Genomic DNA, 17102 nt, shown 5'->3' on the forward strand with positions numbered 1-17102 from the left:
GGAGTTAGAGAGGAGAAGGGAGTTGGGGAAAATTGGAAGGGGAGGTGAACCATGAGAGACTATGGACTCTGAAAAACAGTCTGAGAGGTTTGAATTGGTGGGTGGGTGGGAGGTCGGGGTACCAGGTGGTGGGTATTATAGAGGGCACAGATTGCATGGAGCACTGGGTGTGGTGAAAAAATAATGAATACTGTTATGCCAAAAATAAATTAAAAATAAATTTAAAAAAAAAAAAACCTGTCTTGTGAGAAGGACCAGGGCATACTACCCTAAAATATGGCACCTTGGGATACTGAATATTATAAGCTAAAGGAGTATGAGAGAAGAGCAGAAACAGAAAGATCTCTGATCCTCCATCCCCCTTCTCTCTTGAAGCCGATCATAAAACCATCATGTGAGAGGGTGCCCTCCAAATATTTTGAGAAAAAGAGCATCTTTATCTCCTAGATAATAAAACACCTAGGAGAATCTGAACAAACCTTCCTGGCCATCACCATACTCAGGGCCATCTAAGTTTTCTGTTATGTTTTAGGAGATTTATAATTTTGCATTTTACCCTTAGGTCTGTGATCCATTTTGAGGTAATTTTTGTAGATGGTGTAAGATCTGTATCTAAATTTATTTTGTTGGGCGCCTGGATGGCTCAATCGGTTAAGCATCTGTCTTCAGCTGAGGTCATGATCCCAGGGTCCTGGGATGGAGCCCTGCTTCGGGCTCCCTGCTCAGTGGGGAGCCTGCTTCTCCCTCTGCCTCTCTTTCTTTATGTGTTTCTCATGAATAAATAAACAAAATCTTAAATAAATAAATAAACTTTTGCGGGGGCGCCTGGGTGGCTTAGTCAGTGGAGTGTCTGCCTTCGGCTTAGGTCAGGATCCCAGGGTCCTGGAATGGAGTCCTGCATTGGGCTCCCTGCCAAGCAGGGAGCCTGCTTCTCCATCTCCCTCTGTCTGCTGCTCCCCCTGCTTGTGCTCTCTCCCTGTGTGTGTCTGTATGTGTGTGTCAAATAAATAAATAAAACCTTGATTAAATAATTCATTTTCTCGCATGTGGAGGGTTGTTTCATCATCATTTGTTGAAAAGACTCTCTTTGCTCCATTGTACTATTTGCAACTTGGTCAAAGGTCAGTTGGTGATATTTATGTGGCTCTGTTTCTGGGCTCTCTGTTCTCTTACTGATCTATTTATCTATTCTTCTGCCAATACAACACTGTCCTAATCACTGTAGCTTCATAAGTCTTGAAGTTGGGTAGTGTTGGTCCTTTCTCCTTCAATTTTGTGTTGACCCCTCTGGGTCTTTTGCGCCCCCCCCCCATATAAACGTTAGCATTTGTTGATATCCACAAAATATCTTGCTAGGATTTTGACTGGGATTTCATTGAATCCATAGGTCAGGTTAGGAAGAACTGATAGAGTGTCTTCCTCTTCATGAACATGAGATACCTGTTTATTTATTTCTTTGATTTCACTCATCAGAGCTTCATAGTTTTCTTCATAGACATTGTACATATTGTGTTACATCATATTGTTTACATCTAAATATTTCATTTTGGTAATTAGCATGCCTAATGTAAATGGTATTACATTTTCAGTTGCAGATTCTACTTATTTCCAGTATATAGGAAAATGATGGAAGTTCGTGTAATAATCTTTTTTAAAAAGATTTTATTTATTTATTTGACACAGAGAGAGAGGTCATAAGTAGGCAGAGCAGCAGGCAGAGAGAGGGGGAAGCAGGCTCCCTGCTGAGCAGAGAACCTCATGCAGGGCTTGATCCCAGGACCTTGAGATCATGACCTGAGCCAAAGGCAGAGGTTTTAACCCACTGAGCCACCCAGGTGCCCCTGTCTAATAATCTTTTATCTTGCAGCCTTACTATAATTGTTTTTTTAGTTCCAGGAGTTTTTTTAGTTAACTTTTTTTTTTTTTTTTTTGAGAGAGAGAGAGAGAGAGTGGAGGAAGGGGAAGAGAGAGACATAGAATCTTAAGTAGGCTCCATACCCAGAGCAGAGCCCAACTCAGGGTTTGAGCCCACGACCCTGAGATCATGATCTGAACTGAGATCAAGAGTCTGAGGCTTAACCAACTGAGTCACCCAGGTGGATTTTTTTCTGATTTTTCTGCATAATTATCTCTGTGAACAAAGACAATTTTTATTTTTCCCTTTTCAGTCTGTGTATCTTTATTTCCTTCTCTTATTCTATTTTTATCATATTTCATTAACAAGGATTTCCATTACAATGTTAAAAAGGAATAGTAAGAGGGAATATACTGGCCTTATACCTGACCTTAGTGGGAAAACGTCAAGATTCTCACTATTAAGTATAATGCTAAATGTGGGGTTTGTACATATTCTATATCAAGATGAGGACATTCCCCTTTATTCTGAGTTCACTGACTAGATACTGGATTTTATCAAATCCTTTTCTTGCATCTAATGATATCATCATGTGATTTTTCTTTTTTAGATTGTTGATATAGTGGATTACACTAATTGGTTTTTGAATATTGAACCATCCCTGCATAACTGGAATAAATACCCCTGGTCATGGTGTATAATTTGTTAGCGTTGCTAATATTTTTTGAGGATTTTTGTCCATGTTCATGGACATATTGTTCTCCAATTTTCTTATGTCTTTTTCTTGCTTTGGTATTAGGGTAATACTGTCCAATAGAATAACTTAGGAAGTATTCTCTCTGCTTCTATCCTCTGAAAGAGATTGTAGAGAATTGGTATCATTTCTTTCTTAAATGTTTGATAGAATCAACCAGTGGACCCACTGGGTCTGGTGTTTTCTGTCTTGGAAGACTATTAATTATTGATTCAATTTTTAATAGATATTACCTGTTTATGTAATCATCCATTCCTGATAATGAAATAGGCAAAAGGGTAGATCAACTATTCTGATCATCTATATCTTCCTGTGTGAGTTTCGGCAGATTGAGTCTTTCATGAAATTGGTCCATTTCACCTAGGTTATCAAATTTGTGGGAAGAGAGTTTTTCATAGCAGTCTTTTATTATCCTTTTAATATGCACAGGATCTGTAGTGATGTCTGCTTTTTCATTTCTGATTATTAGGCATTTGTGCCCTTTCTCCTTTTTGTTGTTGGTTAGCCTGGCTGCAGGCTTTATTGATTTTACTGACCTTTTTAAACACCAGCCTTTAGTTTTATATTTTTCTCTATTGATTTCCTGTTTTCAATTTCATTGATTTCAGCTCTTATTTTTATTATTTCTCTCCTTCTGTTTCCTATGGATTTTACTTGTTATTCTTTTTTCTACTTTGTTAAAGTAGAAAATTAGATTACTGATTTTAGACTTCTTTTTGAATACGTTTTCATGGTTATAAATTTTCCAAGTTGCTGCCTTTGCTACAGCCCACAAATTGTGTAAGTTGTGTTGTCATTTTCATTTTGTTCAAAATATTTTAAAATTTCTTTTCAGAATTCTTCTTTGACCCATTTCTTCTTTAGGATTGTGCTATTTACTCTCCATGTATTTTGGGATGTTCCAGTTACCTTTCTGTTATTGATTTCTAGTATAATTCAATTATGGTCTAAAAATAGATATTTTATTATATTCTTTTAAATCTATTAAGGTATGTCTTATGGCTCAGAATGTAGTCTCTCTGTGATTTTTCCATGTGCAATGAAGAAGAGTATGTATTCTGCTGTTCTTGGATGAAGTAGTCTATAGATGTCCATCATATCTAGCTGATTAATGACACTGTTGAGATCAACAATATCCTTAGTGATTTTCTGCTTGCTGGATCTACCCATTTCTGATAGAATAGTGTTGGCATCTCCAACCAGGATAGTGGATTTCACCCATTTCTCCTCAAAGTTCTATCCATTTTTGTCTCATGTAGTATGATGCTCTATTGTTAGGCACATACACATAAAAATTGTTATATCTTTTGGGAGAACAGATGCCTTTATTATTATGTAATGCCTTTCTTTATCCCTGTTAACTGTCCCTGCTTTGAAGTCTGCTCGGTCTGAAATCATTATAGCTACTCTTGCATTCTTTTAGTTAGTGTTAGCATAATTTCTTCATTTACTTTTAATCTATATGTATCTTTATATTTAAAATGTGTTTCTTATAGACAATAGTTAGGTCTTGTTTTATGATCCACTATGCTAATCTCTGTCTTTAATTGGTGCATTCAGACTATTGACATTCAAGGTGATACTAATATACTTGGGTGAATATCTACTGTATTTACTTGTTTTCTCTTGCCCTTTGTACTGATTTTTGTCTTCCCCTCTTTTTCTGCCTTTCTGTGGGTGTTTTTTTCCTTTCTGTGATTTTAATTGAGCATTTTATATGATTCTATTTTCTCCCCTTTCTTAGTACACGAGTTATACTTCTTTTTATCATTTTTTCTTTGTTGCCTCGAGTTTGCAATATACATTTACAACTAACTGAAGTCCACTTTCAAATAAGACCAGGCTAGTCTGAAAACAGTTATTTTAATCAATTGTTTGCAGTCAGTTACCGATTGTAGTCATTGTTCTACTCTTTCCCTCTTCTCACTACTGCACTTGACTAGTCTTTAAAACACACACACACACAATACCATAAGTAGTGTGTACCTTATAATAACAAAATAATCCTAATTCTTACCTCCCATTCTCTGTACCATTGCTATCATTTATTTCACTTATATAAAATAACCACATATATAAACATATATATATATTTACAAACATGAAACATACACAAGCATACATAATTGAGTACATTATTATTATTATTACTTTGAACAAATTGTTATATGTTAGCTCAACTAAGAATAAGAAAAATAAAACTTTTTCTTTTACCATTACTTAATCTTTCAATCCTCTCCCTTTCTTTGTGTAGACCCAAGTATCTGATTAATATCATTTTCTTTCTCTCTAAAAGAACTTACTTAATTCTTCTAGCAACCCAGTTCCACTGGCAACAAATTACCTCAATTTTAGATTATCTGAAAGTCTTTATTCTTCCTTCACTTTTGAAGGATAATTTCAGAGGGTACAGAATCTTTGGTTGATCACTTTTTTTCTCTCAACACGTTAAATATTCACTCCAGGCATGCCTGGGTGGTTCAGTGGGTTAAAGCCTCTGCCTTCGGCTCAGGTCATGATCCAGGGGTCCTGGGATGGAGCCCTGCATTGGGCTCTCTGCTCGGCAGAGAGCCTGCTTCTTCCTCTCTCTCTCCCTGACTCTCCACCTACTTGTGGTCTCTGTCAAATAAATAAATGAAATCTTTATTTTTAAAAATATAAATAAATAAATAAATATTCACTCCGTTTCTGGTTTGTGTGACTTCTGGGGAGAACACAGAAGTAATTATTTCTCCTGTTCCTTTTTCTCTTTTTTTCTCCTGGTATTCCCATTATGTGTATGTTATACCTTTTGTAGTTAGCCCACGGTCTTCGGATATTTGCTTTTTTTTTTTTTTTTCTCCAGTCTTTTTCCTCTTTGCATTTTAGTTTTCAAGATCTATTGCTACATCTTCAAGCTCAGAGATGATTTCTTCCAGCCATATCTCATGTAGTAATATCAATTACAATGTAGTAATATCAATATCAAAGGCAGTTTTCATTTATGTTTTGATGTTTTTTATCTCTAGCATTTTGGAGGGGGGGTTCTTTTTTTTTTTTTTTAAGATTTTATTTATTTATTTGACAGAGAGAAATCACAAGTAGATGGAGAGGCAGGCAGAGAGAGAGAGAGGAGGAAGCAGGCTCCCTGCTGAGCAGAGAGCCCGATGCAGGACTCCATCCCAGGACCCTGAGATCATGACCTGAGCCGAAGGCAGCAGCTTAACCCACTGAGCCACCCAGGCGCCCAAGGGAGGGGGGGGTTCTTTCTTAGGATTTCCATCCCTCTGCTTACACTGTCCATCTGTTCTTGCATCCTATCTATTTTATCCACTAGAGCTCTTTACATTTTGAACATAGTTGTTTTAAATTCCCAATCTGGGGGTGCCTGGGTGGCTCTTTGGGTTAAAGCCTCTGCCTTTGGCTCAGGTCATGATCCCAGGGTCCAGGGATCAAGCCCCACATCAGGCTCTCTGCTCAGCAGGGAGCCTGCTTCCCTTTCTCTCTCTCTCTCTGCCTGCCTTTCTGCCTACGTGTGATCTCTGTCAAATAAAAACTATATTAAAAAAATAAAAATAAAAATAGGGGCACCTGGGTGGCTCAGTAGATTAAGCCTCTGCCTTCAGCTCGGGTCATGATCCCGGGATCCTGGGATCAAGCACCACATCGGGCTTTCTGCTTGGTGGGGAGCCTGCTTCCCCCTCTCTCTCTGCCTGCCTCTCTGCCTACTTGTGATCTCTGTCTGTCAAATAAATAAATAAAATCTTTTTAAAAAATAAATAAATAAACAAAAATTTTAAAAATAAAAATAAATTCCCAGTCTGCTAATTCCAATGTCCCTGCCATGTCTGGTTCTGATGTTTGCTCTATCTCTCCAAATTGTGTGGGGTTTTCTTCTTTTAGTAGTTTTTCTTCTTTTAATAGTTTTATATGTGTGCATATATATACATATACACACATATGTGTATATACGTATATACACATATATGTATGTACACATATATGTGTGTGTATATATATGTATATACACCTGTGTGTGTGTGTGTGTGTGTATCTAGACGTGATGTACTAGATAAAAGGAATTGTTGTAAATAGGTTTTTAGTAATGTGGTGGTAAGGTGTGAGAATAGGGGAAACATTTTATAGTCCTATGATTACCTCTCAGTCTTAGTATGTGTACTGCCAAAGTAAGCGTTAAGTCTCAGTCTTGTAGTGACCCTGTGCCATTAAACTGTGAACTTCACAAGTGCTTCTCAGTCTTTTTTCCTTCCCCCTTGAGTGGGACGGGATGGCTAGAGTAGGTTGGAGCATAATTTTTTTTTTAAGATTTTATTTATTTTTTTGAGAGAGAGAGCGAGCACACCAGTGGTTTGGGGGGGGGGGGACAGGCAGAGGGAGAAGCAGGCTCCCCACTGAGCAGGGAGCCCAATGTGGGGCTTGATCCCAGGATCAAGGATCTGCAGGATCATGACCTCAGCCGAAGGCACACACCTCACTGACTGAGCCACCCAGGCACCCCTGGACTGGAATGTAATCATCTCTTCTCCCAAGAGGACTACAACTAACTGGCATTGAGTATTTCTCTTCCCCAGGTCAGTTAGAATCTGATAATACCCCAGCAAGTTAAGCTCTGGTTGATCAGTTTCCTATGAGGATAGACCTTGTTAACACAGTATTCTGGCATATTTCACAATGATTCCTTTCCCCCGCCCCCTCCAGGAAGGGTGAGAGGATTTTTCTCTGATATTTAACTAGTTGAGTTCTTAGAGGTAAAACTCATGAAAGCAGAAGGACCCACCCATAACTGGCTTCCTCTCCAGTTTTTAACTCTCAGACCTGTCCACATTGAGGCTCCAGCAACTCATCAATTACAAGTTCAGGTTTTCCTTCCCCTTCACTGGTTTCCAAGGCAGCTAATACCCACATGTCTCTCTTCCAGGTAAGCTGGGACTCCCTGCATAAACCTGTCTCTTCAGTCTTCGAAGCTGCAGCTTGCGCTGTGTCCTCCCCTTGGGGATCCAAAGTGTTGTTGAATTTTTTTTTAATTTATTGTTTATTTATTTTCAGCATAACAGTATTCATTATTTTTGCACCACACCCAGTGCTCCATGCACTCCGTGCCCTCTATAATACCCACCACCAGTCTATTTAGTTTTTTACTTGTTAAGACAGAGTGACGACTTCCAAGCTCTTTACATGTGGAACTGGAAAGTGGAAGTTTATTTTGCTTTTCTTGAGAAAAAATTAAGTTCATGTAATAATAGAGAATTTCAGCATTTTCATTAGCATAATGAGGGTGTTTTCTCATGTTTTGGGGGGTGCTGTGGGGCATTAGGAAGAGGAGGGGACAGGCAGACTTTCCAAAAAGATTTAGAGGGAGAAAAAAAGTGTTAGGAAGTTGTTTGAGATTTTTAACTAATTATTTTTGATCTTTTTTTCAACATCTCTGTTTTGATGCTCTATTTATGTGCTGCTCCTTTTTTTTTTTTTTTTTTAGGATTTTATTTATTTATATGGCAGAGAGAGATAGTGAGAGAGGGAACACAAGCAGGGGGAGTGGGAGAGGGAGAAGCAGGCTTCCCACGGAGCAGGGAGCCCAGAGTGGGGTTCCATCCCAGAATCCTGGGATCATGACCCAAGCCAAAGGCAGATGCTTAACGATTGAGCAACCCAGGTGCCCCTATTGGCTGCTCCTTGATGCAAGTTAGCTAGTCCCTGGACAGAGTCAAAGTAGCTCTTTTCTCTTTCAAAAGGTGCCAGGGATGGGACAACACAGGCAACTTCTCTAGGAGGAAACAGCTGGCCATAGATTCTGAAAGGACCTGCTGGAATTACCCTCTTATGGGAAGAACCTTTTCTAATTACCCTCTAACCCCTCCCACCCACCAGCCCAACCACAACCCCCACACAACAGAAGAAACCTGACTTAAGTCTCTCCCTAAGGAATAACTCTCTTGAGAGAAGTCGAAGGCCTAAACATGAAACATTCTCTTCATAATCAGGGGCTAGTGACAGCCATGGTGTGGTGAGTGACAAAAACACTCTCTCCTTGACCTACCTAGTCAGACTCCTCCAAGCCCTCAATCTCTGGCATTGGTGGTTTCCCTGGCCACTTAGTCCAGTTTTAGCAAGAATCTTGTTGGGTCGGGGCGCCTGGGTGGCTCAGTGGGTTAAAGCCTCTGCCTTCGGCTCAGGTCATGGTCCCAGGGTCCTGGGATAGAGTCCCACATCGGGCTCTCTGCTCTGCAGGGAGCCTGCTCCCTCCTCTCTCTCTCTCTCTCTCTCTCTGCCTGCCTCTCTGCCTACTTGTGATCTCTGTCTGTCAAATATATAAATAAAATCTTTAAAAAAAAAAAAAAGAATCTTGTTCGGTCAGTTCAGCAAAAATCCCCCCACTCTTGCTATCTGATCAAATGACCCCCACTCTTATCACCCTTGTCTGCCTTCAGCAAGAATCTTATTGATTCAGTCAAGCAAGAATCCCCCTAGGCTTGATGTTTCCTCTTATTTCCATCCACTAACCATTACCTTGTTATTTGGCAATAAATTTCCACTTGCCCTTGGTGTAGTCAGAATTGAACCTCATCTCTCTCTCCTACTACAAAACCCCACTTTAGTAGTCCCCCCTGAGTACGTCTGTCTTACCACCTTCAACAAATATCACGAGTAATTTTTTCTTTAATGAGAGGAATAGGAAGAAAGCCTCTGCAAATCAAGAGGGGGCATTCATACCATAGAGAAGCCTAAATGTGATTCAGACACACACCTCTAAAGGGGCAGGTTCTACCCTTCCCCAACCCTGACATGCCATCTCTCCTCCTGGAATTCACTGACATCACTCTCTTTAAAGTCTTCTACTCTAAGAAAGCCAGTGATAGCACAGTGGTTGTCATACTTTGCTAGGGCTGCCATAACAAAGTATCATAAACTGGGTGGCTTAAAACCACAGAAGTTCATTCTGGAGGCTACAAGTCCAAAGTAAGGTGATAGCAGGGCTATATTCCCCCTGAAGGCTCTAGGAAAAAATCCTTCTAGCTTCTTCCAGTTTCTGGTGCCTCCAGTTCCTTGGCTTGTGATTTGTTGGCACCAACCTCTACCTCTATCTTCACATGGTCTTCTTCCCCCATATCTCTGTATCCAAATCTTTCTCTCCTTTCTCTTTTAAAGACAGCGGTCATTGGATATAGAGCCCGCTCTAATTCAGTATGACCTCATCTTAACTTGATTATATCTTCAACTCTTATTTCCAGATAAGATTACATTCCAAGGTTCAGGTGGACATGAATTTTGGGAGGAAATTGTTCAGTCCATTGCCACCATGGTTAAAACCATCGCCTCTAGGGTTCCAATCCTTGCCCTGAGACTAATTAGCTGTGTGGTTTTAGACAATTCACCCACTCTTCATAAATGTTTATCTCACCCGTAATGTGTGAATTTTACCTGCCTTATGGAGCTATTATGAGGAGTAAATTAAATAATTTTTGTAAAGTCTTTGAGCACCATGCCCGGCACTTGCTGAGGGCTCTACACAGGACAGTGTTGATTGTTACCTTCCATCTGTCTGACCTTTTGTCTGTCTTGTTTCTTTATGGCTTTTCCAGCACACCACCCTTTATATGTTGTTTTTTTCCAGAGATCTTCCCTTGTCATGTGCTCTTCTGCTCTGGGCGGCTCCTCCCCCTCAGGGTATATGTGTGGAGGGAGAATGTACAGGAAGTTAATCTACTCCCAGACTTCAACTGAAAGTGTTCTGAAGACTCTGTTGGGAGGAAAACTACCTCTCCCAACTTGCGCCCAGTGTGGTTGGAGGCCTGCAAATTTTAACAAAAACAATATAGATTAATAGAAGAAAAGATTTATTTTCACATGTGCATGCAAGAGAGCTCCAAGTAATGAACAACTCACGGAGTTGCCCAAAGGAAAGGTGTATGTATACCAATTAAAGAAAAGGAGGTTTTTAGGGCTTCAGTGGGAGAGTGAGGAAGTCTCTGCTGGGCTCTTTGATGCCAATGAAAATGGGCAATCTACCTTCTTGGCAAATGAATTTCCAGGAAACTCCCTAGAAGGGAAATTAATAGCAGTTGTATTTTCAGGAGGTCTACTTTAAGTGATAAGGGAAGTTCAGATAAGAACTTCCTAGGTGGGGGTGTCTGGGTGGCTCAGTCACTAGGCATCTGCCTTTGGTTCAGGTCATGATCCTAGGGCCCTGGGATGGAGCTCCGTATGGGACTCCCTGCTCAGTGTAAGCCTGCTTCTTCCTCTCCCACTCCCCCTGCTTATGTTCCCTCTCTCACTGCGTCTTTCTGTCAAATAAATAAATAAAATCTTTTTAAAAAAGAAGAAGAACTTCACAGGTGGAAATTAGTCAGTGAAGCATGTGACTCTTGATCTTGGGGTCAGGGGTTCAAGCACCACATTGGGTGTATAGATTACATTTTTAAAAATTTAAAAGATTTCTGTCTGCATCTCTGTGCTCAAACATTTTCACTTTTAAATTTTTTATGAAGATTTAATTATTCATTTAAGTCAGGGGAGGGGCAGAGGAGAGAATCTCAAGCAGACCCCCCGCTGACTGGCAGGCCCTCCCTTAGACTTGATCTCACCATCCAAGAGATCACCACCTGAGCCAAAATCGAGAGTAGGAAACTTAATCAATGGAGCCACCCTGGAAGCCCTCAAACATTTCCACTTTAAAACAATTGTTATACCAACTCTGGGGTGTCCAAGAGTGTTCCCATAACTCACCAAAAAATTCTCCATTCTCAAGTGCTAGGCAACAAGCTGTTTTTAGCGTTGTCCTTGCTAGCTAAAAGACCTGGGATAAATGATTTACTTCGCCGTTTTCATCTGTACAGTGAGGATAGGGTGGCTGTGAGGACTGGATGAGACCTACATGTAAAGCATTTGGAACAATGCCCAGACAGAGTAAGAGTGATAGAAATGTTTGCTATTTTTTAAATTTAGATATAATTGACATATAACATTCCTTTAGTCTCAAGTGTACAACATAATGATTCAATGTGTGTATATATCACGAAATGATCACCACGATAGGTCTAGCTAAATCAGTCACCAAGTTATTATTTTTGTTGTGTGAGCATCTCCAGCTCAACCCTACCGACACTCAACTCCTCCTCCTCCCTCCAGACCTAACCATCTTCCTGGAGTCCCTTTCTCATACTGTGGCACCATCATCAGCTCATCAGCCCAGCAGAAACCTTTGATTCCCATCTCTTGCTCAACCCTGATGAAAAATCAGTCACCAAAACTGGTTCACTTTACCCCCTAAATATTTCTGGAATCTGTCCTTTTCACTCTATTCATTTTGTGTCCTAGTCTATTATCACTAACAAATATTCACTCCTCTACCCTCCATGCAAAAGGATACTTCCTTGGACTCAGTCTCTTGTGCTGCTACTACTTGTCATGTGACCACTCTCAGGTAGTCATATGAGCCTCAGGGACCCACAGACATGTGATCAAGACCAGAAAGTCAGGGCGCTTGGGCGGGGCACCTGGGTGGCTCAGTGGGTTAAGTCTCTGCCTTCAGCTCAGGTCATGAACTCAGGGTCCTAAGATGAAGTCCCTTATCGGTTTCCCTCTGAGGAGGGAGCCCACTTCTCCCTCTCCCTCTGTCTTCCTCCCTGTTCATTCTCTCTCTCTCTCTCTCATCCTCAAATAAATAAATAAAATCTTTTAAAAAGAGAGAGAGAGAGAGAAAATCTATGCTTGTGTGCTGCTGAGATTTTGTGGCTGGCTGTGTTGCAATAAATAGTCAGAGCTACCTAATACAGCTTTCTTAATTTGGGCATGTCTTCTAATTGGTATTCTTGCTTCTAGTTTTATCCCTCTCACCTCCATCTTTGAAACAGCTACCCAGTTACTCCCCCTAAAATACAAATCTGAGTTGATCTGATGTACTCCAAACTCTTTGAAAATGACAAAAACCAAATTTAAACCACTCTCAGCAAGGAAAAAAAAAAAAAAAGTGAAAATCTATTGGCTTGTGTTAACCACCCAAGGATAGTATTAGCTTCTAGCGTGGCTGGATCCAGTTGCCCAAACAAGTTCATCAGGAATAGGGTCTCCACTTCTCTCAGCCCCAATCTCTTCTATGGTTTCATTCTCAAGGATTTCCCCAGTGGGGAGTGCCACTAAGAGATTTCAGACTTAAATCCTACAATTGTATTAACCCCCAAAGAAAGTGGATACTTCTTTGCTAATGGCTTCAACTATTGGGTCCATGGTCAAAGGAGCGAGACTGGTACAAAGCGAAGGTCAATCAAAGCTTTATTTCGTGCCAAGCATCAAGAATCAAACTGACGAGGGCGCCTGGGTGGCTCAGTGGGTTAAGCCGCTGCCTTCAGCTCAGGTCATGATCTCAGAGTCCTGGGATCGAGTCCCGCATCGGGCTCTCTGCTCAGCAGAGAGCCTGCTTCCCTCTCTCTCTCTCTCTGCCTGCCTCTCCATCTACTTGTGATTTCTCTCTGTCAAATAAATAAATAAAATCTTTAAAAAAAAAAAAAAAAAAAAGAATCAAACTGACGGCCAGGGTCATCTCTTGCAAAGAGGTGGCCTCTCTCTGCCTTACAGACTAGCTTTTAAGGGCAAAGGCCATATGGTTGGGCCTGGCCACGCACAGGTGGCCAATGAGATTGTAATACAGAGAAAGCTGCACAGTCATGCTAGGTCACACTTAAGTGACCAATTGAATTACAATTTACCCTATAGTAGATATTTGAACTAGCCTATCACCTTGGTCAGAATTGGCACCCAAAAGGCACCCAAAGGGCCAGGCCCATACTCCTTGGTAGCTAGGGAGACAGTATGCGCCCCCACGGATTGAGTGCCTCCACCTGGCCTGACCCACCCTTGTATTTGGGCTTTGTTACCTGGGACTGGTTTCCAGGACTTGTGTGCTCGGCATGGAGCCTGAGAATGGGATCATGTATACTGAGAATGGAAAGAAAAGGGTCCTGCCAGGGGAAAAGATAGGCTTTGTTACCAGAAGCCAGGATACCAAGCAGTCATCAACAATTGATGTTCTAGCTTCGTTCCTCTGCCTGAAGTCCTTCAGTGAAAATCAGCATACTCAGCAGTATTCAGATTAACTCTTAGCCTCTTGGTATAAAAGACAAGACCCTCCACGAGCTGATCCTTTTTACTTGCCAAGCGTCACCTTCCTAACTGCCTAACTGCCACGCTGGTCAGGCTCCCGTAACACTGCACAACACACCCCATGCAGCTCCGTCACACCTTCCCCTTCTCCTGAAACACCCATTCTCTTTCCCTAGCTGATCCCTACTTAGTCCTGAAGCTTCAATTCAGGCCTCCCCTGGGCTGGAAGGATTTCTCTGGACCACCCTTGTTCCCGGCTGTGCTTCCAGAAAGACACACTTTAACCTTTTATTAACACGGAGGAGTTTGTCATAGAACAGCCTCCCCGTCACTGCGGAGTGAGCGAGTGAGTGAAAAAGAAAGAAAGAAGTGATAGTGTAGAGTAGAAACTCAATTAAGTGTTTAATAAGTGAATTTGGATTGAATTGGAAAATTATTGCCTCGGAGAGATGAAAAATCCAAGGGAGAGATGGATGGATGGATGTTTGGATGGATGGATGGATGGATGGATAGAAAGAAATAGATAGATGCCTGGATGGCTGGAAGGAAGAAAGAAAGGACAGGCAGAAGCCTATGTAGATAGGTGAGTTGGCTAGAAAACAAACCCCTCCCATTCCAGCTGTTTGGGAAGTAGCCCAGAGCCCTGGCGTTCAAGTGACGGGCAGAGTCTGTGCAGACCTGTCTTTGAAAAGGTTCAAGTTATGTTTGAGAGCACATAATTCTGACCACTTTCCGCAGGCACTCGAGCCTCAGAGGGAGACAGATGAGTGGTCCTGGGCCCCCATGGAATCACTGAAATGTCTTTAAAAAGAAACTGGATCCTTTTTTTTTTTTTCCTTTAAGGATGAACTTCCTGGCAAAACGCAGCAAACCCGTCCAGCCGAAGGCGGATAATGCATCTTGTTTTTAAAAGCCCTCAGAGATCTTGAATTTAATGAAACAAGCATTTTGCCCCATCCCAGGAGGAATCAGAACAAACCACTGTCTGACGGTCGGTCAAAGGACCTGAAGCCTCCTTCCTTTGTTTGATCTGGTGAGAAGCAGAGTTGGAGTCCCGCCTCTCGGTCACCAGTGAGACGGGCACCACCCAGCCCCAAAGCCTCACCAGCCGCTGAGAACTTTTTCCAGGAGTCCTGAGGATGCCCTCTGAGCAGCGTCTTCCCACACAAAGCCCTGTTTTGAAGGGTGAATTTCCATTAGGAGGGAGGAGGGCGAAAACCAGAATTGTCTAAAAAAAATTAAAAAACTGAAAGCACTTCCCCGAGTTTGGCCTATCCCCAGTAAGCTGTAGAAAGAGGCCCCAAACTTCCTGATCCCCAGCTGCAAGCCCGGGCCTGTTTCCTGGCCCACTCGAAGTTTACCACCCCCAGGGACGGAGCAGGGCCCTGGGCCAGCCGACAAGGCCCCGTTTCTCTCGCGCTGTCTTTGGAAGATGACAGCCGCTGCTGAAGCAAAAGGAACCTTTTTCAGGCTGAAGTCCATTTTCAGGCTGAACTGCTTTACCTCTTGTCCTTCCTTCTTTTCCCTCTCCTCACTCAGCCTGGTTGTCTTCTCAAAAGAGTCCCATTCCATTTCTGACATTTCTGTGGCCAAAAAGCAGGGTCATTTCCAAGAGCCTGAGCTCACGCTCCAGCTCTGTCTCTGCCCCTGGTTCCCCCCTCACCCTTCCGGCCCCCTCATCCTCCCTACCCACCCCTTCCCCCACCACCAAAGCGAAGAAAAGAGAAATCCTTCAAGGCGCCCAGAATATGCAGGGCATGGACGCCTAGTGGACCCGTTGCCGGCCTCTTCCTAGGCGGTTATATCCGAATGAGGAAAGAGAAAGGGTCCCCATTAAGCACAGGCTTGGATTTCTGTGCATTCCCAGGAAAAGACCCTCCCCTTTAAACAGGACTCTGCAGTGATGAACAGCATGAATTCAGGAGCCACAAAGCCTGGCTTCAGCTCTGGATTCTGCTCGGTCCTGAAGAGCCAAGTTCAAGCAAGTGCCTTAACCTCTAGGTCCCTCAGTGGCCTCATCTGTAAAATGGGAGCGGTCGCGCCGGTTACCATAAACCACCCCCTGTAAACTCGTCAGTCAGCGTGGTGCCTGGCACAAAGAGAAGACTCTGGAGCTTCTCTTCCCCCTTCTCCCCACAGACTTACACCCACCCCTTCCGGCTGGCCCTTCTCTTCGCACATCCCCTGGCCTGTCTTTCAGATGTGTCTGTCATCACGTATTTGCAAACATGTCCATTTGATTTCAAATTTAAATGCTTTCGAATTAAAAACAAGATTTTAATTCACACGCGGGGTTGGTGTGGCGGGGAGGGTGGGTGAGGAAGAAAGGCTGACAGGCATGTTAGTAAACAGCGAAATATTTTTGAGGGCTGGATTCAGAGAGCTCAGACGCCAGAGGGTCCAAATTGACAGACTTTTGATATGAGGAGACTCAGGGATAACGGCAGAGGGGGCATTTTTTTTTTGGCGGGGGGGGGGGACTAGAAAACCAGAACAGGCACCCTCTGCCTTCCTTCCAACTAGCGCCCAAGGCTCCCCTTCCGGGATGACCAGGCCCATTTGCCTTCCATTTGCTCCCATCACCGCCTGATCCTGATTGTTCCCATAATTCATTAACATTTCTCCCAGTGAAATATTAAATTATTCATACCGACAGTGTGGAGCGAGCCAAAGGAAAACGTCCCTGCTAGGGATGTTGGCTCTTCGGCGAGCTCTTGGGAAAAAGGAGAGGAAGAGAGCAAACCGACACCCGCACGGCCCAGTGGGCGTTAGGGGAGGTCAGAAGGTGAGGCAGGCGGCTGGGGGAGGGGGGGGTGTCCCTGGACAGTCACAGCTCAGCAGCACCCGGTTCTTCCCCGGAGCCAGAACAGCCCACCACGGGGCTCGCCCATCTCCAGAAGCTGTGCGAAAGTCCCACGACGTCGGGTGAAGGCTCCTTCTGTCCTTTCCATGGAAGCCTAGGGAAATAGGATTCCTCACAGCTCCAAAGAGCAAAGCCTGAGGAGGGAACGTGCTGGAAGCAGAGATTTCTCCCTCCTTCTGTTTGGAGGTTCTCAGGACTGGGCTTGTCTCGGGCGTCCTTGGCCAAAGGCGGTTCCCGGAATGCAGAGAGGGTCCGGACTGACTCCAGAGGAAAGCAGCTCAGCTCTTGGGCGCAGGGCCCCCATCCTTCAGTGAGATATCTTTGCCATCTGCCGCCTCAGCGCCTGCCTCCGGATTTGGCTCTTCTCCCTCGGGCTGTTCTCCGGGCTTCTGGGACTCCCCCACCACCTTGCTGCTCTTGCTCGTGTGGCACCCCATGTCCCTGGGGAGCAGAGGGCCCAGGGCTCTGGGCTGTTCTGAGGAGGGTGCGTTCTGCGGCCGGTCCCGCCGCTCCAGACTTAAGTAACCCTTCCT

At 43.1% G+C, this 17102-nt stretch overlaps 1 protein-coding gene across 1 annotated transcript; it reads right to left on the reverse strand.

Annotated features, from left to right (window-relative positions):
* Positions 1-15953: 15953 nt before the first annotated feature.
* On the reverse strand, positions 15954-17102 carry CHD9NB (CHD9 neighbor). Its single transcript, XM_059381585.1, has one exon. The coding sequence runs from the start codon at positions 17004-17006 to the stop codon at positions 16848-16850; it is 159 nt and encodes a 52-aa protein (XP_059237568.1). The 5' UTR covers positions 17007-17102; the 3' UTR covers positions 15954-16847.

Source organism: Mustela nigripes, chromosome 17, assembly GCF_022355385.1.
Source record: "Mustela nigripes isolate SB6536 chromosome 17, MUSNIG.SB6536, whole genome shotgun sequence".
Taxonomy (NCBI): Eukaryota; Metazoa; Chordata; class Mammalia; order Carnivora; family Mustelidae; genus Mustela; species Mustela nigripes.